Source organism: Apostichopus japonicus, chromosome 2, assembly GCF_037975245.1.
Source record: "Apostichopus japonicus isolate 1M-3 chromosome 2, ASM3797524v1, whole genome shotgun sequence".
NCBI lineage: Eukaryota > Metazoa > Echinodermata > Holothuroidea > Aspidochirotida > Stichopodidae > Apostichopus > Apostichopus japonicus.
Window position 1 is genome coordinate 20660841 of NC_092562.1, and position 26931 is coordinate 20687771.

Consider the following 26931-nt stretch of genomic DNA (forward strand, 5'->3'; position numbering starts at 1 on the left):
TGAACAAAAATAAGAACGAAAGACGTTACTTAAATTTATGTTGAAGATTCATTAGAAAGACTCTATCCAAAGGGAATGTGAGTGGGGAATGTGAGTTGGGAATGTAAGTGGGGACCCTCCCCCATCCCTCTCCGTGTCCTTTTCAGTCTAAGACATATTACACTAATTATAGACCTTATTTATAACTAAATTATGGGGCCTCGGAATGCACCTTTTTGATGTCTACCTTTTTATTTCCTATGGCTAGGGCACGACCCGCATGGTGATCCCTATATGACCCCCACACCATGTATTGTCGAATCCTAGATCAGTCCCTGGTTAATTATAGCTGAACATTTGAACTTTAAACTTTTTTCGTTGGATACTCTGCCAGAAAGAATATTCATGCGCGGAACCACAGGGCAAGTGACACAGGGAGAGCTGGGGTTGGGTTGGGAGTAGGGGAGGGGGGTAGGGTGGGTGCGGAGATTTGTAAGGTGAGTCCGCATGTACCCCTCTCTCCACATCACGCTTTCAATCCATCCACACACCTCGCCTGACGTCTATATAAAACCTCATATGCTGCATCATTTGTTTCTGGAGGAAGACACCATGCATATTTGTCTATATATTCTTGGAAGTGAACACGCCATGCAGTGACATTGCCGACAGAGGGATACTATATCCAGGGAGTTTCCATAACAACTCCCTGACAACTCCCTGCTATAGCGGCATGATAGCATATAATAACAATTTACTATACGTGACGAACCATATAGAAAGTGCAATGACGCGGTATATAACGCTGTTGATTTTGTTTGGACCACTGAAAGGTCAATTTATTCCAACACTTCTGAATGATTAGACGCTTACTTAAATTGGGAGTTGTTTTTTTCTTTTTCTTTTTTACAAATTACGTCATATCTTGCGAATCGTTCAGAAATGCCCTATACTTTGTCATTGGCAATTGGCCACCAGGCTAAAACAATAGAACCTTAAGAGCTGAGTATCTTTTTGGTTTGGTTATTATTTCACTAAAAGAATCGAGTAGTTTCCGTTACAAAATAATGATAACATTTCGTAAACTAGTTTGGGATGTTCTCCTTTGTTAACATCAATGCATAAGGCCTACCTCTGATATTCATATGATATTTCGAATGAATCAACAATAGTTATAACATGTGATTCAGTTTCCATATAGGCTAGAAAATCCATGTTGTTAATAAGCACAAGAGAACGTTGTATTTCTTTGACACTCAAGGTAGTAAAATAACAACCAGTGTGCTCTCTCTTTCGTTAAAAATGCCGGTTCACCGTTCAATTTTGACGGTTAACGGGTTATCCCGAAGTTTGCCCTTGTTTGACAGTCTGCAACACATTCAACTAGCTCAGATCTCTGAACTTTTAATTTAGTTCAGGGACAATCCTAGAGCACACTTATAGCACTCACGTTTCCCGGACTAATGGGACTATTTCTATAGAAAAATGTTGATCTGCAACATTCCGTAACTAACGGATTATACTATCTAAGCATATACAATATACCAGAATAGGTAACGGAAGTTTCGTTACAATTTCGAAATTCTTTTATTAAACCAATCAAGTCGTATAAATGGAAATACTTTGTTATTGTATCTCATGTGGCCGATCGGTTTTACAATACCGCAGTGACGTAAGAGTATTAATAACAATGTACCCTTTAATCTACTTGCATTATATCCACCACCCACTAACCAATTATCACTAATTCCTTAGGAAGCTCAAAGTCACAAGAGTCCTGTTAATGAGAGGCACGCTTGCTTCAACGTGACACACGCACGAGCCATGCAAGGATTCATCCTCACGAGACGAATAAAAGGCAGAATGTACTCTAGCATATTAATCAGTGCTTGCAGGAAACACCATTGCTTGAGGTGAATAAAGTAGGTTTTCTGAATACTGTTCTATATCTGCGGTCGCGGAGTTTTCTATTTACTAGATAAGGATCATCATTATACGGAGGTAACAAACTTTACATTTTTGTTTAATTCTTCATTTTTATAAACTTAGTAAAGCAAGCTAACATGAGCTGGTGTGAACCGTTATCATGTAGCCTAAGCGAATAGACAGGTAACTCTATGTAAAAATGTGCTAGGTTTTTACGTGGTAAAAGCAGGGAGTTGTTATACAACTCTGATCTGCTAGTAACTATTTGATGTAATGCACCTCACTCTTCGACATGGGAGTTAACATTTTTTGTAGGCCTAGGGTATACCGTATAGCTACAGGTTCGGTTGGGTCCGGTGGGGGGGGGGGGGGATGGCACGTGCTAGCTACTATACTCTCTTAAAATGAGAGACTGAAATTTCAGTCTAATCGACTGAAATTTCAGTCTAATGATGGATGGGATAAGGGATCAGACTACTTAGACTGAATTCCAGTCTGAAATGTAAAGACTGAAGGTCAGTCTTAATTAGACTAAATACTCTTCAGTCTAATAGACTGAAAATCAAACCACTTTAGACTGAACAGTCAGCAGTTTAGACTGATTTATTGCAGCACCAGTCTTAATAAGATTGAATACTTTCAGTCTATAAGACTGATATCAGACTGAACAGTCGGTCCTTTAGACTGAATTATTACACATCACAGCTATACTGTCAATTTTATAAATTGCAAATTCTGGATTGAACAAGCTTTTCTATAGATCCTCCGTGTTGGCTAAGTGCTGGAATTCTTCAATAAAGATGCAGTTAAGGTCATCAAGACAACATTCAATGATCTGTTAATGCAGGGGAATTTACTGAAAGGTGCTACTTCATGGAGTGACTTCACCTTCACATCCAATCATGTTAGGCTATAAAGACCAGAAAATCATTGTGACAGTCACACACAAAGTACATTAAAAATGGTATTCCATCAAGAAATATAATTGTCAATATCCACCGAACAGTAATTTTATTCCCACTAACCCACTTATATATTCTTATATAATTTTTAATATATTAAAAAAAAACAGAAATCAAAACTACAATATTCTGAGGGATGTTCAACAAAACATGTTATCTTTGCAACAAACGTTCAAATTATAAAGATACTTTACATAACAGTGACATATTTTCAGTTCAATATTAATCTGTCAAATTTCTGCTTGAATTGGGCCTGGATCTAAAATGTTCTTTAACTTTTTTGGAAAGGATTAGGTGAGCTGAGAACAGATCAGTGGTGTCGCCAATGGGTGGCCTGGGGAACCCCTCCCCCGAGAAGGAATTCACAAATAGACATATCACCAACCAAGATTCAAATGTCTGGCAACACCACTGTAACAGAAAGCACTTTAAATTCTTTGTATGTCACCACCAGGTGGTAATACCCTGGAATTCATTGACAACACAGCTGTAAATTGAGTGGTTATATACCCAGCGGATCCCATCTCCCGATCTCACTGAACTTTAAATTTTCCACTGTAAAGGATATAGTAACTATACGATCCTGCCTTTACAAAAGGGATATGATGGAAACACGACGATAGTACAATGGATCTGGTACATTGCCTTTTTTCCAGTTGTGAATCATTAATGTATAGTAGCAACAATTTTCTTAGAATGATTTCAAAATGGGGAAAACATATGACAAATTTTCAGCAGGTTATTTATAAAATATTAGGTATGGTCAAACTATATATCAGTGCGGTGAACATTTAATACTTTGTGTTTCAATGATATAGATTGGCGATTGCTGAAAGTCATTATCCAGCACACACAAAACAACATATTACAAGCAGTTAACAGAATGGCACTAACTTCATAATGGCTATTAGATAAACATGACTTATTATATACTGCATTCACGATTTCATGATATGGCATTCCTATAAAGCAAATTTGTATGCAAAAACAGTACATGTGACTATTATACCACCCTCAATTATTTCTTAACTTTCTGATAGTAATCATATATAGTGATTTTGATTGGGATTTCAATCAAATTTTAAAGTTTTATAAATTATCTCACGTGAATCCTTTAATGTCGGCCTCTTGCTGAAAAAGAAATGTCACTCGAGAGTCGACTAAAAAATTGAAAACAGTTTTGACTCATTACATCACTAAAATTTTAAAAAAATGGGGGGGGGGGGGGGAATAATGAGGAAAGGATATTCTCAAATGGAATTTTCTACAGTTACTGACTTTATAATAATCAGGTTACTTGCTTTTCATGGAACAAATTATGGAATATTGTGCACAATAAATAATATTAGCTTAATTAATTGCTTAATTAAATAAACCTTCAACATAGTGAGTGCAGTGAAATGTAGGAACATTAAAGTAAACATTAAAATAACATGCTCGAAAAATCATACAACAAAGTTTTTTTGGCAACTAGGTGTTTGTTTAATTACATTCATAATTAGATCAGTATCATTAAAAAACATTTTTAAAAACCAAAAATCAATTAAATATTTATTTCTGGAGCCCTCCCTATTCATATAAAACTGTTTGTAAACTCCGGGTAATCAATTTAACGTTTTAGGGTATGTGTTAGTTACTCCTTAAAGGCATTGAAGATTTGTCCCAAACAGCATGCAGCCATCTGAAAAAGTTAACTTTCTGTTGCTTGCAAGTGATGTTTGTTCGTGTCGCTAAAAAAGACAGACAGTAATGAAACGTGATACCTTGATATCTTTAGCTGGACCTGAGATGTTCATCGCTGTATCGTTTATACACTGTAATGTGGGTATTGACCGTAGCTGTATGTACTGACTGTACACTAGTGTCTAATTACCGACGGTAGCAAGCTGTGTTTGTATTTTCTGGGATCGATGGCAGTGTCTAACACTTCTGTTACACCTCATTCGAAACTAGGTCAGATTACCGGCATTAGACGTTCTTTTTGCGCGAGTCTTCACACCCTTTTAAAGCTACTCCATGCTGACACACGTGGTTCCGGACTACAGAGCAATAAAAAAGTAACATTCACTCCTTGAAGTTACTCCATGCTGGCTGCCCTTATAGATGTGGCATGGATACGGACGAGAGACTTCACTTCTGTTGGTTGCAAAATTCCATACACCATGGAAGCATGGAACTCACAAAACTAGTGTTGTAGAGGGGGAGCATAGTCTATGTTAAATGTATGTTCTACGCCTTTGTCCCAGCTGGAATGGCCAGTTTATCTGCCACAATGAAGAATTGTTTGGGGTTCAATTCTGGTCCGAGAGATAGGATGAAAGGCTGTCAATATTGTCCTTGTCTGCCCTGTGCTGCACTCTCAATATCTGTGCCCTCCTGTTCGGTGAAGATAAAAATAAATGTGATAAAGGACAAGCAATATGGTATAAATCAAAACATTCTTAAAAAAGGATATGTTGAGAGGTAGAGAGACTAGACTAGAATAATATTTAGGAGAGAATGGAGAAACAAGAACATGACTGGCATTGTACAAAGGAGATATATCAATTCACGATAGGCAGCAATATGTCATCCATGGCGGGTGAGATGTGTTATGTGAAGGTGGATTCAAATTCAACCTAACATTTATGGGTTATCATGTTGATTTTGGCAGGTACATGGTTACCAAGCAAGGTTTGTTGTTAGTTGTTTTCAGAAATTTCTCTTTTTAAGGATAAATTGTTCATGACATCTCCTGATTCCATTACATCAGCATAGAAAACCAGTGAACAAGGAATATGATTTACATTTTAGCCTACTGATTTCACTAATATGTCTATCTGCTTGTAAAAGAAACTGATTTCATAACATTAGTGAATGGTAATATTACTGTAAAATCTTATAATAAAGACTGATGGCCCACTATATGTTTAATAAAATAACAAAAGCATACCAATTCTTTTCCAGTTTCCACATGATTTAAATACAATGGTAATGGTTTAACAGAATCGTGTTAGCTTCATGCTGTAATGGCTGTAGAAGTCACTACATTTTTTCAAATAATTAAGGGTGCTTACAATCTATGCATAATAGTACTGTGTTTTGCAATTTCTTGAGCATTATTATGTTCAAGTATTTGTTATGAGGTTAACCTAGCCTAAATTCATTTGGGACGATCGAGTACATATTGCAGTCCTGACAAGCGTGCTTATTCGCCCGACCATTGGGTTCATATGCAGGACAGGCGGGCTAATTTGCCCAACGATCTGGTACCGTGATAGCTTCATGCTGTAATGGCTGTAGCAGTCACTACATTTTTCAAATAATTAAGGGTGCTTACAATCTATGCATAATAGTACTGTGTTTTGCAATTTCTTGAGCATTATTATGTCCAAGTATTTGTTATGAGGTTAACCTAGCCTAGGTTCATTTTGGGACGATCGAGTACATACTGCAGGACAAGCGTGCTTATTCGCCCGACGATCGGGTACATATGCAGGACAGGCGGGCTGATTTGCCCGACGATCGGGTACATACGCAGGACAGGCGGGCTGATTTGCCCGACGATCGGTTACATATGCAGGACCGGCGTGCTTATTCGCCCGACGATCGTGTTAATAGGCCCCACCAATTATAACAACAGCCTAGGCCCTATTTGCTATAGTACAGCCTAGCTAGGCCTACCTCGCGCACAAGCCTAGAATAACTAACGTTACGAACTGCCAAGCTTTTATTCTGTATTAATTGGAAAACAACAAAAAACATACATACATACCCTCGAACACTGTTATCACTTCTTCGTGGAAACCTTTATTTGTAAGAAAAGTTCTTAAAGACTCAGCCATTGCTAATTTATAACCTTTACTCTAGCTTAGACATACGGTCGTCTCTCTCGTTCATGCCTAGCTGTGTGTACGGCGTGCGTACGTACAGTACAGCGAGTACCTGGCTAAGCGAAGAATATAGTAGTATATATATACACAAGTTGTAGCGCTCGTTGTCACACTTATTTTTGTGCGGCGTATTTGCAAGTTTTCGGATGACGTAGGCGCATTTCTGTTCTCTGATTGGATACATTTTTCAGTGGAATACAGAGACTGAAAATGGTAAGATGACATGCCACATGTGATTAGCTGATTGGTTAATAAAGTCAGTCCAAAACAGCGACTGAACGGTGTAACTGATAATACAGTCTAAGTAGAGTGTTTCTCAGTCTAAACTCAGTGTATAACACTGAAAAAAATTTCAGTCTCAAAGAAGACTGAATTCTTCAGTCTAACATTTTAAGAGAGTAGGCTATCCCCAAAAGTGCCCTTTTTCATTTTCATGAATCTGGAAAAAGGGCATAAGATAATATACATGTATCTGTAAGATATCTAAAAGGAACAGATTAAAATTGGAAAAAGTTGTGAAATAATTATGTTAGATAGTTTTTACAAATGCATGCTACCGAAATAAAAAATGTTGATGTATACTCATGGTTCGGTAGATAGGCAGTCCATATGTAGGCGGCATTATTTTTGTCTTTTCAAAGAAAACAGGGGAGGGACGGGCGGTGAGGGTAGAGGGGGGGTGGACAACTGATCATTGCTCATCAAAACTGCATGTCATGAAACGCTTAACCATATGTTGATATAACTCAGTCAAAGTTGTTCATATTGTCAATTAGAACACTTACAAAGTTAAACATTACATCAAGAACAAACAGCAATGGACACCTATATATCAATGAGATGGGTCAACACCATTAAAATATGTCTGAATGTAAGGCAAAGATGTCCATGTAAAATGAAAGACACACACTCACTGTCTTTAACCATAAGTAATATCGAAGTGTGCTATGCGAATTTATGTAGTGGATGATGCTTGTTTACATTGGTTCGACTGAACACGGGTATATTTTACTTTTTCGGCAAATGAATGTTCAATAAAAACTTCTTTTTTTGACAGAAGAATGTTTGTTTCAATTTCAATTTGATCTGTCAAATCATTGTTTTTTTTTCTCACTTCGTAGGAAATGGACATGACAACAATGGAGGCGGGTTACTCCTTGGACGGTCAAATGGAAAACTGGCATAAATCATGGTTACTCGCCACACCTTCTCTTCTCTTCAACATATCGTTTGTGATGGTTGTAGTCGTCATAATTGTGTCCAATGGTATCGTCCTGATCACCCTTCTTACCAGCAAAAAACTTCATTCGCTGCCGTGCTTTTCCATTCTCGCAAGCTTCGCGGTCTCTGACTTCATCACCGGGTGGACGATGGCGCTATACTGGATCAGCCTTCTGACAGGGACAGTGTCGAGCCTTTTTACGTGCCAAATTATCATCAGCATGTCGTCGGCATCGATCGTCTCTTCCTTCAACCATTGTATAGTCGTCGCGGCAGACAGGCTCTACGCGGTATTGTTCCCGTTTGCCTACAAAAGAAGTAGGAAGACGGCGTTATCGGCGGCCATCTTGTCAGCGATTTGGTTGGGGTCGCTCTTTATGACAGTGAGTTTGATGATGTCCTACAGCGTGACAGATTTCAACGGTCTGACCATTTGTACTATACGGACTCTTTTGGGTGAGAACTTTCAGATTGTGTCTGTCTTCGCCATTGCATACTTCATGACTGCATACATTTCGATTTGTGTAAGCTACACGTACATTTATTCGAAACTAAACAACCAAACACTTCTTAACGGACATAGAGCCAGCAATAAGGGGACGTTACGTACGAAGCAAATGCCTGTTACTAACACTGATGGCAATATGAACGAATTTCTACTATACTTACAACGTTCCCGAAAAGCTAAACTGGTTGAAGACAAACAATGTGAACAGAACCAAGAAGAAAACGAAGAAGTCTTGACGGCTATGATCAAACTCAAAAGACATTCGAATAGTAGTAATAGACAACGGAGGGCTTCGGTAACTTCATTCACGAAAAGGAAAAAGATTCATAAGACACTTTTGATTATCACCGGTTTTTTACTTTTGTGTTACCTCCCAACCATGATTTGCTATTTTCTACGAGCTTTAGGTCATCAAAGTTTAATCTTAAATGCGAGCGAGTCGTGGGCACATGGTGCAATCGTGATTAATTCTGCGATTAACCCATTTATGTACGCGACACAATTACCGGGATTCAAACATGCTTTCCTAAGATTAGTTTTCCATCGAGAAGGGTCAGCTAGCTGGTAACTTGAGCAACTGGGGGCAGTTTGTGATCGCTAGCTTGAATGTTTGGATAACGGGATGGATTGTTTGGTGGATGACTATATATAGACTATACAATTAAGTGACGTGCATGGCCTTATCTATGAAAAAAAAATTTCAGTTGCTGCAAAATAAAATAAAAAAAAGATTAGTTTAATTGGCAGCTCAAAAAAGTCAGCGACATATCTGAATAACAAGTTTTGACATTTTCAGAACTATACACTGAATAGTTTCAACGAGTCGTGACAATTATAAGCTAGCACGGAGTTTTCTTTCAATCGTCTTTATGCTGTTGTATACGCATGAGGTTTGTTATTGTTAATCGGATTCCGTTCCGACACTAATGGCTTCTGGCGGTAACCGTTAATTTAATTGATGCGTACACCAACTTCACCTAAGTCATGCGGCCTGTGTCTGTTTCGTAATTCAGTTATTTATCACATGCATGGTACGGTACTACTATGGCAACATATGCGTATGGAACGCGAAAAGAGTTTGTCGATAGGTACGACTTTTGTACATTACTAAATTATATATATATATATATATATATATATATATATATATATATATATATATATATATATATATATATATATATATATATATATATATATATATATATCAGATATTAGTTCAACAAAAAGTACTATAGTTTTGACTTTCAGAAACGTCTCATGAACCCCCTTGGGATGGACTCACGTATCCCTGGGGTTCATACACCCCAGTTAGAGTGATAATTGCCGCAGCTCGTATGTGTATTCATCTTCGAATGACCTTTGACATCAGATAGATATATATAGGCTACCTTAACGTAATCAATCATGTGATCAAATTCTGTGCAAAGTTCAAATTCGAGTATTAAATAGTAGTAATCGAAAAGAAATTGCATTAATTTCGTTATCTTGATTAACTCTGTGAGAATAATAAAAATAATAATAATAATATGAGTAGTTATTTTTACGAGGCTTAAGCGACCACAAATGTGGGAGAACTTACCCGCAAGGGCTTACGGAATACAAACTGATGTCAGTAAGATAGCCTACAACCATGCTTCCTTCTATATAAACATGCTTCCCTCTATATAGAAGTAACATGCTTCCCTTTATAAAGTTCGCGGGTATAGGGCCCTCACAGAAGAACGGGAGGAATCTAACTTGTTATCTGATGTTGCTATACATTCCACGATATCATGTATCACATCCCATCGCACGTACTTACTCTAAACTCTTCTTACTTAACCCAGACCAAAATAACATATCGCATTAAATTTTATGTACCCTTCCCTTCCCCTCCCCTCCCCGTCCATTCCTAATCTCTTCCCTTCCAGTCTCCAAATCCGCCTCCTTCCACCTCCTCCTATCTCCAAACCCTTCCTGTTGCAACTCATCAGCCACAAACTTTTCCCTATAACTCCCAATCCCTCCACAACCCACCCCAAACCCCTTTTCTGGTTCAGCGGCGTTACGATTAATTTGGACCCCGGGGACAAGGATCAGAAGGGCCTCTAACTCGATACCGAAGGCAGCAATTTCGAGACGGCACTAGCACAATGAGATTTGGGTTTCCTTATATATCTTATTGATAATATTGACCCTGTCACCATATGAAAGCAATGAGCTGATGCTCCGGGTCCCAGGGCTTGGCACATAATTCCCAATCCTATGGCGTTACGTCACTGATCTGAATAGGTTATATGAAATTCGTTTGTGGATCGGTCAGATCTTTTCTTCTGTTTATATTTCACTTAAAGTGAATATTAGGCTTAAGTTAAGTCAAGCGAATAAGGTTGAGACTCACACGATGATCACGAAATGGAAAACGTTTAACAGGTGGCATCAACTTTTATGGGAGTTTATTATATACATTAGTATACGCATCTTGCCCGCCAAGGGTTTGAATAAGCTCTCACTCAATGGGAATGTCACTTCAACTTTTTGGTAAAATACCTACAAATTAGCAGACGCTTTATTAACCTATAGGCCTACATCGTGTTTGGCCCGATTACGTTGCCATGGAGAGGCACTCTTGGGGAGGACAGTATATATAATTTCGTTGTCACACAACAACTTGCGATTATTGGCCACTTGTATATGGTTTATTGCAACTTTACAAATACCTTGTTTAGACGAGTTACAATTGTTATAAGACACTCAAATATTCATATATTTTGCTAATGCAATTTCGGTACATAGCCTTTTCATTCATCTCACTTCTTTGATATCTAACCAAATCTTAGAAACATAACTGATAGAAAACTTATTCTAGGATCTAAACTTACTCTGTAAAGTTTGGACTATACAACCCCGACCGCCCTTGGAAGCAAACACCTTTTTCAATTATACATATATTATATGTATGAAAGTACTATACACTCTACGAATTTGTGTAATATTCTGTAACCATTTGGGGCCCCTGATAAAAAAAAATCGGGTTTAAAGCTCCCACAGAAGAGCATGAAGAAGATCCTGCTATGATCGAAACGTCAGGCCAACTTACTTTTACACATTATCTTACACATACAGCTCTTTAGTGGATAAGCAGTTTGCTAACTGTTTTTATTTTATATGGATCTAAACAGTATTTATCACGACTTACGAGCAGATAGTGATTGGCAAGATTAATCTAATGTCTACAATTTACAGAAAAGAGGCTGTATAAGGGCTGAGATATGGCGAAAGAAAAATAGCTGGACAGTACTCAAATGGCACATTTTACATGCATGGTGTGTGCAGTGGCGTAGGAAGGTACTTTTGAGTGGGGGCTGAAGACTGATGGCCGGCCTGGGGGAGGGGTGTAAGGGGAGGGGGTGCCCCCTCCCCTTTGGAAATTTTTTGCATTTCCAGGTGGCCTCAGATGCAATTTGGTGCAATATAGAACACTTCAACACCCACTCCATTTTGTAAATAATTTTGCACATTCACCTGGCCTTAGATGCAATTTGGTGCTCCAAATGAGATTTTTTTCTCATTTGGAAATGAAAAAGGGGTTTTCTGACTTGCGAAGCGGGGGGGGGGGGCGGAATGATACTTCCGCCCCCAAATTTTGCACTAGGGGGCTGGCGCCCCCAGCCCCCCGGTTCCTACGTCCAAGTTGGGTGTGTGTATATTTACGGGCGTTTACGTTGTACGTCGAGGAGCGTTTATAGTGCCTGTTCTGCAGGCGCTTCCGAAGTTTGGCTAATATTTGGCTATAGAATAAGTTGAGGCAAATACTTAAAAAAGAAGTAAGAAAAGCCCCATACTTGTTAATAAAGTTAATGCAAATAAAAAAAATGTACTTTGAAACAACAAATCTTAACGGAACATATGTGTAAACTGTAATATTTGCAGCCTATACCAAAACGCGACAAAGCCCTTTTTTTTTAAAATGCAAGGATTGTAGCCTATATAACCTCCTCATTTTAGCCAGTGACGTACACAGTATATATTACAAAGGTGGGGGGGGGGGTTCCAATCCACCCCCTGATTACGGTACTGGGCTCGGAAGTTTTGTGGAATGGTCCGACCGGAGGCGAATGGAGAATTTGATAAAGGAGATTTCACTGGGGTCATTGAAGTGGACTGATATGAAGGGGGGGGGGGGGGGTCTGGGGTCCTCCCGAAGATAAAAAAGACTCTTAAACGTCATATTGTGTATTCTGAGGTATATGTATGTTTTAATTTAGGTTTATAAGCAATCCAACACTTTTCTGATTTTTGATATCTTGTTATCTAAACAATTAACTGAAAATATTGACTTATTGGGGCAGTTTTCTTATGTTGATGGCACTTTTAAGCTTCCGTATTCTTCAGCCGCATGAGCATCGGTTCGAGGACACATTGAGCCAATCATGGAAAGAAAAGGTGACAGTTCTTTCCTCAAGAGTAAGGAAACAGACATTGATCATCTGTTAGAAGTCTTTACCTCTTGGCAACAGGTAAACAACACAACTCATAATGTTGAAACACAAATATACATACCATTTTGGTCCTATAGCCCAAGTTAGGCCTACAGTATGCTAGGTCAAATGCGAACCCAGTATATGCCACTCAGTTACTGTGTGGCTTACGTTAGATGTCAATTGCATTGCCTAACAGTAACAAATACATATTGTTATAGGCTAAGGCCTTACGGGACTAGGGCTTAATAAATGTAATGCTTAAGTTAAAGGATATGCTTTGGCGTACAGTTATTGCCTAGACCAGTCGCCACCTCTGGACTAGGGAGCTGACAAACACGAAATGACAAGGAAATTAAATTGCCTTGCTTCAGTGCCTCGGCTAGGCCGTAATTCAGTTGGATATTGCTGCACACAGACATCAAGGTTAGTCCGTTCTAACTTTAAGTTAAAGTTAGGCCAAAGTTAGGCTAGTGTATGCTTACATTACAAAAGATAAAATACATCCAAGTCCTAACCTAACGTAAGGCTATTGTTTGACACAACATTTTACATAACCATTGCATCAGGTATCACTGTGTTTGTTGAATAGATGGGGTAGTGTTGGCTGATTTTGATTTAATAATGTAGGTCCAGACTATGCCAAAGTAGCTTATAATAAGTGGATGACTCTAGGCTAGCTTTGGTTTGGCCTAGCCTAGGTGCAGAATTAATACTGAAATGTTGTAATTTAGTCGCAAACTAATAAAGATTGCTGTCACTAACAAGCATACAAGGATGCATTACTGTGAGAATTACTCCATACAATATCATAGGTTCATTAACCAAAGTGATTGACTCAGACTGGACAACTTAGCCTAATGTCACAAACCACAAGCATAAAAAAGTTCAATTAAGATCTTACATGATATTGTCTCAAATATTTTTACAAAGCATTACAAATTTCCAAAGAGAAATGGTGATTGATGTATCAATGAGTGCTCTGTTTGTTTAAAAAACTTTTTTTTATATAACTTTTTGGTTAATGTATTAGAACAAATGAAACAATGCGTTAACATGAACATTAAGCCTTGAGCGAGGAGCAAATAAATTATGAAGTTTGCTTTCATTTTAAGGAACATTAATGGCAATCCAACTTTTCTTTCAACATGTTTACTTTAAATTGTTAGAAAAACTAAAATTCATCCATTAAAAGATAAAACTCTATAAACTTATTTAGTTATATACCTAAACCTATGTTAAAGATTCATGTGAAGTTATGCTTGATTGTAGAAGTACTCAGCCATCACTAATGATAACGACATGCTGACGAAGAAAGTGTTTTCTCTGGAGCAACAAGTCTCAATCTACAGTGTAAATGAGAATGTTCTACATGAAGGTAAATTGAGAGCAAGCTCATTGCAAAATTAATTATCTGTTCACCTCCTGCAATGTGTTTAAATGTAGTGTCATATGAGTTTTCAAACTTAAAAATACATGTGAAATCCATAAATCAGATCTATTGTACATCATATTTCATATACCACGTGAAAAGTATTAATTTTCACCTTAAATCTCACAAATTCTTCAGTAAAGATAGATTTGCATATTGCATCCGGTTTTCTGTGTTATCTGTCTTCTGCATTATATTCAAAATAATATTCAAATAATTGTTCTGTAATTTGGAGCGCTAACACATATTTGATTTTCATGTTTAATCCTATTCTTTGCTTTAGAAATAACCAACATGAAGAAAATTCATGAAAACTTCCAGAAAACAATACAGAGGAAATGTACAATAGAAGGCAAGAAATTGATTTTGTTTGTTGTTGCTCTAAACGGAATACATATTCCAGAAATGGGTGTATTACTAGGAATATCTTGAAGAAATCTTGCATATATGTATATGTTATGGTACATGAGCAGAGCATACACATGTTATCTCTCTGACCACCTAAAAATTTTCTTGATGTTTGAAGTCCATGCCTCAAAATTCAGGCTATCTACTTGCTATATACCAGTGGATTTTGCCATTTTTTTAGCAGGAAAGAAAGGCAGTGTCAATTTTCTGCCAGTAGACACATGTTTCTAATTTTAATGGAAGAAAAATCAAGAGTGGAAATTTGACCTTAGCAAGTAGATATAGTTAAGGCATTTCTTAGCAAGTGTCAAAATTTGTGAAATTCTTGGTCAGTTGTCCAAGATGTTCATGTGAAATATAGTCTTGTAAGCCATATCAGGGATTGATAATATTCCTGAGCAAAAGAACAACTAAGGCTTACCTATATTTGCTCATCCAAACAAGATGTCTTCATGATTTCAACAACAGAGAGCTAAAGATATATTCATTGTAAGACTTATTCTTTTTTTTACTCAAAACAGTACTTCTTATGTCAAATGGAAAACAATTTTTGGGAGGACTTCACCTGTCCAGTGATAACATTCATTTTATTCTTTTTTAAAAGATTAATTTCAGAACTATAAATTATTACCAAAGACTCATGTGTCAATGTGGCCGGCAACGAGTTTAGCCTAGAGTTGCAAAACATCAGCTCCACAAGTACCCGCTGCATGTTAACAAATGCTTATAGGAGATGCTTTCTTCTTCATTACAAGTACAGTACCTCAGAGTTCATTCTTGACGTCAACATTTACTTCTCAATTTCATCTATTGTTTTCCCACCCCACCCCACCCACCCTCCACATATAATTTTGACCGACTGATTCTTAGCTTTCAATCCACGCTCATTAAGGCTTGTGCGTTCATGCAGATCTATTTATAAATACTTATTAGTGATTGCCTAGCTTCTGTAGCCCTTAAAAGGAAATGTGTTCCACAGATGTTCCATGGAGACTTCCTTCAACACAAGGGAACTCATTACGAGGAAATTGCTACCTCAGACCACAAGGTTTCGTTTCTATTATATGCTGATTTTTATGATCATTTGATATAATTTTTTGTCCAATGAAGACACACAAACAAAAACAGGAAATGAAGGAAATTAATTTACAATTTTTTCACCAAGTCCATGTGACTGTTAATTGCAACATACAAACATACAAAATATGATTGCAAACCTCAAAGTGGCTGTACTAACAAAAGGTGGAAGGCCAAAAAAATAGGAGACAGAGATTAGAAAAGCAATTAAGAAAAAATTTAAATAAGTATATAATAATAAAGTTTTGTGTATGTCAGAAATTTCAGAGCAGTGAAAAACACAAAAATTTACGATCGTAATAGTCATATATATTTTTTGATTTCATTTAGAAGAAAATTGGACCCTTAAAGACTCCATCAAGATGCTACAGGAAGGTAAAAAGCTGTTAGAGCAGGTACAAATGGGTTATTTTAAATTTGTTTTTTCTTGATGCTATGAAACTTTTTGGAAGAGAATTTCCCTCTAATCTCAATAAATGGAAGATTACCATCTTCAAATTCTCTTTCATCAGCCCGAGCGACATAAGAACTATCAACTTGAAAATTTGATGACAATTAAATTATTGACTCATTATTAAGTCTCAACTGACGCTGAAGATTTCGTCTTGGTTTTAGCTTCACTTTAGGAGTTTCTTGATAAGTTGGTTGAAATGCTTTAATTAATTTTAATATTGGAGACCAAAGGATAACATCATAGCAGCAAAGGAAACATTCCCTTTTTAAAGAATTCGATCTCCATTCTGCTTGAAATAATTGATAGAAAAAGCTATATATATATATAAATAAATTATCCTGCAATCCTGTACCTGTCATAAATTCACTTGATGATTATCGATGGAGCTCATTATTAATTTCTCTATCTTTGCAGAAAATGTCAGATGCGCAAAAAGATTGGGAAAAGCAACTGACAGCGAGTAAAGCACAAGCCGAAAAAGTCCTGTCTCAGACTTTGGCGAAGATGAAAGAAGAAAGTGAGTATTTGGTTCACATGTTCCCTAAGAATGCTGTTAAGTAAACTTCTGTTTAGTCATGACCCTTACAGAGATTTAAGATGTGTGTGTGTGTGGGGGGAGGGGTGGGAGGTGGTGACAGTATGTGTTCAGTGGTGTGTGTTGGAAGTGTCCTCTGTGGCAGAGCCACGCCTGCGTGGGAAATCACTCCTCGAAGTCATACTTATGAGAATTCACTGCTGCAGAATTATTGGGGTGGGTGAAAGGGGGGGGGGGGGAGGGTTGTGGGTCATATTTGCAGGATACAATATACCTGTCAGGGGAAAGGCAGTAATATGTTTCTTGAACATGAATGACCATTCTTTCACATTTACTACATTTGGGAGCATTACAGATGTCCTAGAAGTACACTTGAAAAGTTAATTGAAGTGATAATATGAATATGGAATTTAAAAAAGGAGTCAATTTTGGGAGACGATTTGAAAAGTTGGAAATGGTCTTTGCCGGATTTGTTGTCAGTAATTGCCTTTCTTTTTTATTTATCTGTTGTATTTTATTTGCTATTCTTTGTTGTTGCATTTTGCATGTTTCACATTGGTTTAGATAGCAGAACCTGTAACTTGTTGAGAGAAGAGATAAGCTCATCAAAAGAGGAAATTGGTAAACTAACAAAACAGATGCAGAATCTTGAAAAGGAGAAACATGGAGAAATAACAAAATTAAGATTAAAGGTAAATTGCTTTTTATTCATATAACCTTCTTTGGAGATGTTTCCCCTTCATGTAAAATAGATTTAACTAACCATACTTTTCTTGAATTTTCTTATTTTCAGTCTACTGTAAAACTCATTTATGATAGTTTAAGAAAGAAATAGAATTAGAAGGGGGTACTCCTTTTTTTCTTTTTCGTAGTTCATCATTATCAATCTGGATTTTCCCCATAAATGAATTATATTCACTGTGTATAGCTCTCCAAAGAGTCTTGGTGTCCAGTATCTTATCTTTTGTCGTGTGGTCGATTTTATAACTGGAAAGAAGCCTAATAATAATCTAATAAGGACTCTGATTCGTGGGTCAGCAAGAACATATATATATATATATATATATAAATACATATATATATGTATATATATATATATATATATATATATATATATATATATATTAATGATACTCGGTATCCTGCAGTAAAAAACGACATTGCTAAACTAGAAAGTTATAGATAAAAGTAACATTGTTACCAGTGGATGCAAACATTTTAGCACAGAACTGGTCTAGAGACCATTAATCCCGTAATAAATTATCTAACAATTGCATCTCAAATATCTATATGTATTTTTTTATTGCCACCAGAAATCATTAAAATCTTATGTATTAATGATAGAATGCAAAGCAATGTATATGGTAAATATTCCGATTGAGACCAATTTGGTAACCTATGTATGTTTTAACTTGTTATAATCATGAAACTCTTTGATTCTTTCTTACAGTACGATGCCAAACTCCTCCACCTGCAACAAGAAACAGCCAAGGCGCAGCAGCATGCCAAGTCTCCCATGAACAGCGCAGTGACTCATATCTTCCGTCAGGTAACAGCCTGTGACACCAGCAGTGTCTGGGTGGGGTGTGGAGGGGGCAGTTTCAAATTGTGGTAGGGTGAGGATTAATGGATTATCACTGTACAAGCATTCACCTTAGGAAAATCTTATGAAAGGGATAAAATATCAAGTAAATAAAAAAATTCATCACACAAGATGGATTTCACCGACACTTAAAATGTCATATCGTACGAGTAAACTATGCTGTCAGGACAGGCTTTAACATGTTGGTACTGCAAGTTTGTAGCAATTTCGCGATGAGTTTTCAAGGTATTAACTTGAAATATGTGGTTTATTAACAGTTCTTGATTTAATGTTGTAAATGCAGACCAATCAGGTCTCATACATACGAATGAACAGATGTTCTCAGAGGTATCTGTAAAAGACGAAAAGAAAACAACGAAAACACAAAAAGCAAAAGAAAACTTGGAAAAGATGGCAACTAAACACTTGCATAATTTTTGACAATTTCTATTTCCAATTATTTGTCCAATAATCATGAATAGTGAGAATTTTTTTTTTTTTTCATAGTTGGTAGCTTATTTTCTCTATCATTTGTAGTAAAACTTTGTTCCATTTTTTTTATCTTTTCAGAAATACATCAACACCAAGCAGGCGACTGACAGAGAAATCCAGTCTCTGAAGCAGACGATAGCTTCTTTACAAAAGAAATTGGAACAGAGACAAGAAGGTACAACGTCGGCAAAGAAGAGACGCTTTTAAACACCACCGTTCCACTTAATTTGACCGATGCCAGAAAAAGGAAAGATATTTGAGAAGATTCTGCCTTTATGTGTGTTTTTGTGTGATTTGCTGGTAATTTTTGGCAATATCATCCAATAGGGAAGCTTGGGTCCATAGGAAAACCTTTTGATAAGTTTCTTCCTCTTCCCCTCCTCTCCTCATTACACAGGATGGAGATACCCTATGTACTGTATAAAGGGTGGGGGGCAGCAAGGGAAAAAAGGTAGGCTATTTCAAACAACTCTGAATTAAATTCCAATAGTCAACACTAGATGGTAGAGAACACATTAGAGAAATGGACAATGTACTGGTACATCCCCTCCTTTCCTCCAACACCCAAACCAGTTTTTTAATTTTTTGGTAGTAATGCACCCACTTATAGCTCTCAGCATCTGCAACATTTTTGTTCTGGTGAATTAATGTTTCTTGTGAGTGCCTAAAATGACGAATGAAACTGTATGAAAGCAACCCTCAGATATCATTACAATGGAAAACAAGTCATCCACATGGAAGACCTCAATGTAGATATATGTATTGGGCATTGAAAATGTTACCTTCTCATTTATGACTATGTATAATGTTTTTAATTATGAGTCCCTATAACCGTTTCATACTTTAGTATATATTTTACTTCACATCTGATGTGTTTAGAGGAAATGCATAAACATAGATAAAGATGACTGTCCCATGGTACCATGAAGTAAAACTGTTTCTTCTCTCCAGGATATAATTTGTCTTAATAAATCTTCTATTCTCATTTTAATACCTTTTCAGCCTTGGAATTCATCTAACTTTTTCTTTCTCAACTTAAGGTTTAATTTACAGTGTTTCATTAGTAAAGCGAGAAAATAACTAGGAATGTGAGCCTTGTAAATTTAAACTATTTGAAAAACACTTTCATTCCTTGTGGGGAACAATTATTTTCATGATATCTGTAAAATGCAACATATTAACTTCAAAATGTGTTTAAAGATACTGTACATAAAGCAAATGACATTTGAAATGATTTATTTTGTCTCTTTTTTTTTTAAGCAACCTGTTGTCTTTCATTTCTATAGAGAAGATATTCCTATTTCTAAAATCATGTTCAAAGCAGTTGACAACTTCTTTTTAGAAGTTCAAACACTCAGGATGTAGCATTTCAAAATTAAATGCTATTCATAGAGAGAGAGAGAAACATTTGACCGGCAGGATTAATTAGTTTAGATTCAAGGTTTTCTTGTTGAAATATCTTACAAACAAGAAACAGTCAGGTCTTAATGACTGTTAACAAGATTTATATCAAAATTGTTAAAATTAAACAGAAAGATTTGGCACTTTCTTTTTATAGAATTGCAACTTTGAGGTTTGCATATTTTGTTTATAGAATGTTTTTCCCCAATTCTCACACAAACAAACAAAATACTGAAAATACTAAAGTTCTGTGTAAGAAATTGATGATTCATTTCTGCAATGGTGTTTGCAATGGTGTTTGAAATCGGCCAAATCTGAAACAAATTTTACTACACAACACCAGATAAATTATTCATTTATAGTAGCAATACCAGCTCCCATCTCAGCACCAACAGAATTATGGTGTTAAGTAAGGTTAATCAATTTTTTACATTCTCCACCATTTAATTTTCATAATCACAACTTTTGATTTCGGCGAGCGACTACAAACATGAATTGTAAGCTTGACAATATTTACCCAAAATTGTAGTCTTTACTGATATATAATTTGCAATTATTTGTAATTTAAGGGATACTTTGGCAAAAGTGGAAGCAAGAAATATATAAGAATATAGCCTACCTATTGCCTGTTGTTAATGGTCTAGCTTCCAAGCTGGATAAATAACTAGATTGTCTTTAAATGAATCTATGTTGTTGATTAGCTGGCCTTTATAACCGTTCTCTAGCGGTAGCATCTCAAGGGACATGGTCGTCAGTTTCTTCCCATCGGTCACATCTTCTTGGTTGGTTTCATCTGATTCATCCTGATCTGGCTGGTTGAACTCTTCCAAACTACCGACTCCAATAACCTGAAGATCAGCAAAAATGGTTTTTCAAAGCAAATTGCTTTACATTCAGGATGTAATACTTTCTCTTTAAGCAAATGCACTTCACTTCAGCTATTAACCAACAATTATTCCAAGTTTTGGATACAGTCTGAATTAAGGTTGTGGACTTATTGCAATTTTAAACTTTTGGCCCCTCCCAACAAATTTGTCCCAAAAATATTTGACCCAAAGAAAGTGGCTCAAAAATATATTTGCCCCCCCCCCCAAAAAAAATTGAACCTCAAATATGTTTGCCCAAATGGTCTCAAAAATATTGGGCCCAACAAATTCGGGCCCAAAGAATGTGTCCCAAAAAGTATTTGAGGTGGAAAATGAAATTTGGGCCCACCCTGCACAACATGGGCCATCAAATTTTCAAATTTTTCAGATGGTCCCAACAGAATTAGGCCAACATGTACCTGCTCTTAATCAACAACTGTATACCAAGTTTGGCTACAATCTGACATATGGTTGCAGAGTATTGCAATGCAATGCTTGATAACATTTGTGTTTTAGGAGTGTTAGCTCAGTGGTTAACACTGGTGCCTTCTAATCATAAGGTCCCCAGTTCGAGTCACTCCAAGATTAACGCATGTTGCCCAGTTGTTGACAATTCATAATCATGGACATTAAATATGAATCTAAGAGACTGACTTCTGTCAGCTTTTGGCTTTGATAAGCGAATGAGGCTTCTTCGCAAGTTCCTGCTTGCAGGAGGATCTAAAATACATTTGTTGACCATTATCTAACTTTCTAGCACATTTGATAGCAATGATGACAACATACCTGAGTGCTGAGTTTCCTACAATCTTCTCCATCTCTCAAATGTTTCCCCAAGAATTCTCCAATTTCCTCCAAGGTTAACTTCTTCAAGTACTCCACCTGAGAAGAAAAATGAGAGAATATGTCATAACAAACTGAAATACTAATATGTGAGATTCACTATAATGAGGTCAAAGGTCGTAACAGGATACCACCACACCTGCACATAAACCCCCGTTTCAACATGTTACATAATACTATGATTGCCGTTTAAGCAATTTGGTTTAATTCTTGTCTTTTGTGTAACCCATCAACAGGCCAGAGTTTACTCATCTCAATTAAGTTGTTACCTCATTTTATCTGAGGGAGAAAAAGCTGTTGCAGCATGGGGGGTGGGTAGGGGAAGTTAATTTTTTCCCCCTTTTGTAGGAAATATTTATTTTGAAAGGTATCTGGATGATTTTGGTTGTCAGATTTGAGGGTAAAGGGGTCGAGCCCTATAGCAAGGAGAAATTAAGGTTTCCAGTAGTAGACCATAATGACAGGGTGTTAACCTGGCAGAGTAGAGAATACGTTTAACATACATCTGAACTTCCCAGGACATTTTGGTATATAATGTGAGCATCTGGGTGGTGGATTTACCAAATTGTAGAAAATGTGCAGATTTTTTTGGGATAATTCCGACATAGTTTGTAACATATACAGTGCAAAAAGTTTCTATGACAGTAATCTAGCTCTTAACTTTGAGCACGGAAAGACAAATAATAGTCAATAGTAACAGCCTTCCAACCATTCTCATCTTTATAAGGTACAGAAGATTAATATTGGGCCCACCCTTGGTCTATATCAAGTTAAACTGAGGTGGATGTTCTTACTTTTGAGAATTCCTCCCAGAGAACAGAAAATGTTTGCAAACTAAAAATACAATGAATAAACAACAAATAGATATTTTGCCATCCTAGACCTGCTACTCTTATACTTAGCTTCTGCAATGCAGAAGATAACCAATTTGTCTAAAGATTTTAGTTTGAAGATCAAATCCCATTAAGGTATTAGTAGAATGTTAATCTTTTGCCACGATGACGGAGAAACTACTCGCCTCTCTGTGTATCCTGTCGAAGAGATATGATTGATCTTTGACCTCAAACCAGTTTCGTTTGACCTCTTCGCCGAGATGGAGATCGGCGCACATCTTAATATTTATCAAACCATTAATCTGCTCCTTAAAGGTCTCCTCTGAGTAATTATTCAGAACCTTGCTGTTGAACTGTTGTAAAAAGGCGTCTATCCTGTTGTCAACGTGAGCACCGCTGGAAGATTGAAAAGTGAAGTAGATGATATCATTTCAACATGCAAAATGAAAGTAACAGCAATCTCTCAATGCAAAACAAAAGTAACAGCAATCTCTCAATGCAAAACAAAAGTAACAGCAATCTCTCAATGCAAAACAAAAGTAACAGCAATCTCTCAATGCAAAACAAAAGTAACAGCAATCTCTCAATGCAAAATGAAAGTAACAGCAATCTCTCAATGCAAACAAAAGTAACAACAATCTCTCAATGCAAACAAAAGTAACAGCAATCTCTCAATGCAAACAAAAGTAACAGCAATCTCTCAATGCAAACAAAAGTAACAGCAATCTCTCAATGCAAAACGAAAGTAACAGCAATCTCTCAATGCAAACAAAAGTAACAGCAATCTCTCAATGCAAACAAAAGTAACAGCAATCTCTCAATGCAAAACGAAAGTAACAGCAATCTCTCAATGCGAACAAAAGTAACAGCAATCTCTCAATGCAAACAAAAGTAACAGCAATCTCTCAATGCAAACAAAAGTAACAGCAATCTCTCAATGCAAAAACATGAATATTGGGGCAAGAAACATGGCAAGGGAGAAGAGGGGGGCGGCTAGTTTGGGTCCTATGCAATTTTACTTGTTTTTTTCAGGTTTATAATTTCATTTCATACTGCTATCCAAATTGCTAGTTTCATCGACTCGACAAGAAACCTCACAAAGAAAGACGTGATTGTTTAACCTTGTACGGCACTATAGTTGATGCCAGGCTGGATTTAATGCATAAAATGCAGCTGACATTTGTCAGATGAGAAAGAGGAAGAAGAATCTGTACAATTGATGAAACTGCAGTTTGTCTAAGAAAAAATGTTCTAAATTGCGTGCGCCGGTTTGTGGCTGCACCCTATGGGAAGTCCCCCAGGGGACACGTGGCGGGTGGTGCACTGTGGTGCCCCAGGAGAGATTGTTTGAATTGTGCACACTTTGGTGTGTAGGAGCGACAAGTTACCAATGACCAGAGTTAATTGTAAAGCGCATAGAACTTGTGGATTATGCGCTATATAAATAACGGCGTAATAATGATAAAAATAATTATAAATTGTGTCCATTGAGAAAAAATGTAGATGTGATTGGGCGAATTTTTAGGACTGGTCGAGAGAGTTCACCTACGGCGTTTGAGCATAGAAAAGAAATATGAACCAATCATGACACAAAAAGAAATGCAATGGTTAAAAAAAAAGGCCAAGTATTCTTTCTTGCACTCTGTGAATCCTCTCTAAGTCCAACCACGTTAATAACAAAGCCAAACCCTAAAGACTACAAACTTGCACCTGGTGAAATTCCAGATTATTCTGTGCTATTGTACAGGTAAGTGACCTACATGCTACTACCATGTGATTAATTGCCTAGATTCTTCCAATAAAAGTTATTACATAATTTCTGTACTGCAACGTTTCTTTTTACGATACAAATTTCCAAACAAACTAATTACTCTGGGCATAGGTCTCAAATGCTTACTTAACTTTATATATATATATTTATATATATATATATATATATATATATATATATATATATATGTAAATATATAACATAACATATATACATATAACATATATATATATACATATATAACATAACAAGACTGAATGCTTAAATCTTAAACTATCTCACCTGAATTTTGTTGCCTGAGTTGTTACCGTCACACTGAATCCCAATATGCCAAAAGTATTACGACAGGTGGCATGAACGCTGTACCTGAAGGAAGAACCAAAAAACATCACACAATTCCCGTTTCACGAGTCATTACAAACATTCCCTCTCGATGGGAGGAGTATTGCAAATGTGTGTATTTCTGATAGGAAATTTCAGGCACCCAGTTACCTGTAGTAGTTTTGGACTAGGTTAAGTGATGTAATCAGAGGCATGCATTTCAGTGGAAAAAAACATTTTGTACTCGTAGAAAATTGATGGGGAAGGAGAAGGATGGATCCCTCAAGTGTCCTATTCATTCAGCGGTTTGTGTGACTTTGTGTCAAAATGTCATATTCTCAATGCAGTAGGGCAGGAGTGCTGTTATTGGCTGGGGTCGCAGAGGGGCCACCCAAGAGGGCTGGAGGATCATGCTGCGGTCAAGGGGGAAGACACTGAGGCCATTTTCATACATTTCATGTTCTTTTATAGTGATTGTCAAGCACAAATATAGTGTAAGAAAGAAATTATGCTGATTTTTAAAAATAAATTTTAGTAAGTTATTGGGAGGGGTGGAATGCCCCCTGGCTTCTTTTCTACATGCATTGGTGTAAATGTAAACATAGTTGTTAGGGTTAGTCCCTGACAGAGGACAAGAACATGGCCAGAAGATGGGGAGTTAGAGAACCACATAGGCAAATATCAATACATAATTACATGCGCAAGGTCAGTTAAGGTCATGTGGAGGTGTGGACCTCTTGAGTTCAGAATATCAACAGACTTTACAAAGACTGACTTTGGAAGTAACATAACATAAAGATATCTTACAGAAATGACTTTCAAACTGTCATTCATTTGAAGGGATTCATCCAACCTCATTTTAATGAAGGATACGGCCAGCTGCTTGTTGTTCTCACACCATACTGTAATAAGCAGCAGTTATGTTTACGACGCTTAAGCGACCACAGATGTGGGAGAAACCTGCAAGGGCTAATGGATTATAACTTGGTGGCTTCCAATTTAACCTTTAAACTCATATTTGGATTCTTTTCAATTTAGAAAGTCATTCCAGATGGGGAAACCATAGATTGCTCTTGGATGAAAAAACCCACCTTAATATGACCCGGCCGGGAATCGAACCCCAAACCTCCCGATTGCTAAGCCTCATTGCTTCAAATGCCACCACCTTTATCCACAGCACCAGTTAATATGCACAAGTTAATATGCACACTTTACATGATGTAAGTGGTTTTACATTGCTGTTGACTTGTATGGCTTGTTGTTGACTTGTATGACTATGGCAAGCTGCTTGTCATTGTCACACCATACAAGTTGAATATGCACACTTCACATCATGTAAGTGGTTTTACATTGCTGTTGACTTGTATGGCTTGTTGTTGACTTGTATGACTATGGCAAGCTGATTGTCATTCTCACACCATACAAGTTGAATATACACACTTCACATCATGTACGTGGTTTTACATTGCTGTTGGTATGTATGGCATGTTGTTGACTTGTATGACAATTTTAACAGAGCGTACTTTCATAAACCTGGCTTTCCAGCTAGAAGTGGAACCCTTGATTTCACTTGATGGGATAAAACATATTGAATTATTACAGTGTTATTGTAATAAATGCAAACCCTATCATGTTAACAGGTATAATGGTCCACATCCCAAAAGTAGCTGCTAGGAGGGATGTTTCTTTTGAATTCTGCCATACAATTTTAGGAAGTGATCTTACCCTAGTTGCTCTTGAGTCCTTAGCGTATCAAAGCAAGGTTCTTCCATCATGACCTGAAACAAAGAGAATGTAGATCTACTTTAATACGAATGAATGAATATATCAACATGGTGTGAAGGAAGTAAACTAAAAAAAAAACCTGAGGGCTTGTAGAGAGCTGTCTCCCTGGAAGAAGAAAAACATACACAAACAGAAGATAGACAGTAGTTAATTAAATAACAAACACTGATGGCATAAACCCCATCTCTAAGCTGACAATA

General features: G+C 36.9%; 3 protein-coding genes and 1 long non-coding RNA gene across 5 annotated transcripts in view; 2 read left to right on the forward strand and 2 right to left on the reverse strand.

The window, feature by feature from the left end:
- Nucleotides 1-1697: 1697 nt before the first annotated feature.
- On the forward strand, nt 1698-9594 carry LOC139981657 (5-hydroxytryptamine receptor 1D-like). Its single transcript, XM_071994216.1, has 2 exons — nt 1698-1980; nt 7861-9594. The coding sequence occupies exon 2, from the start codon at nt 7864-7866 to the stop codon at nt 9034-9036; it is 1173 nt and encodes a 390-aa protein (XP_071850317.1). The 5' UTR covers nt 1698-1980; nt 7861-7863; the 3' UTR covers nt 9037-9594.
- Nucleotides 2873-7142, reverse strand: LOC139981661 (uncharacterized). The gene is made up of 2 exons (XR_011797907.1): nt 6622-7142; nt 2873-5243 (listed from the first exon to the last, which is right to left on the reverse strand). It is a non-coding gene; the product is annotated as an uncharacterized lncRNA (long non-coding RNA).
- A 3241-nt stretch (nt 9595-12835) lies between the features above and the next one.
- Nucleotides 12836-19337, forward strand: LOC139981670 (uncharacterized). 2 transcript variants are annotated; one of them, XM_071994251.1, is made up of 8 exons: nt 12836-12970; nt 14204-14309; nt 14647-14715; nt 16179-16243; nt 16717-16819; nt 17402-17529; nt 18288-18386; nt 18990-19337. In XM_071994251.1, exons 1-8 carry the CDS (start codon nt 12884-12886, stop codon nt 19116-19118), a joined length of 786 nt encoding a protein of 261 aa, XP_071850352.1. In that variant the 5' UTR covers nt 12836-12883; the 3' UTR covers nt 19119-19337. The 2 variants fall into 2 exon arrangements, with proteins under 2 accessions (XP_071850352.1, XP_071850360.1); XM_071994259.1 differs by lacking the exon at nt 12836-12970 and adding an exon at nt 13207-13357.
- LOC139981665 (nardilysin-like) overlaps nt 18983-26931 on the reverse strand; it is a 31526-nt gene continuing 23577 nt past the window's right edge. The window contains exons 23-27 of the mRNA XM_071994239.1: nt 26672-26724; nt 24908-24991; nt 23040-23250; nt 21965-22060; nt 18983-21160 (exon numbers count right to left, since the gene is read on the reverse strand). Of these exons, the coding sequence (XP_071850340.1) occupies nt 20945-21160; nt 21965-22060; nt 23040-23250; nt 24908-24991; nt 26672-26724 (660 nt within the window). The 3' untranslated portion in view covers nt 18983-20944. The remainder of the gene's footprint in view (nt 21161-21964; nt 22061-23039; nt 23251-24907; nt 24992-26671; nt 26725-26931) is intronic.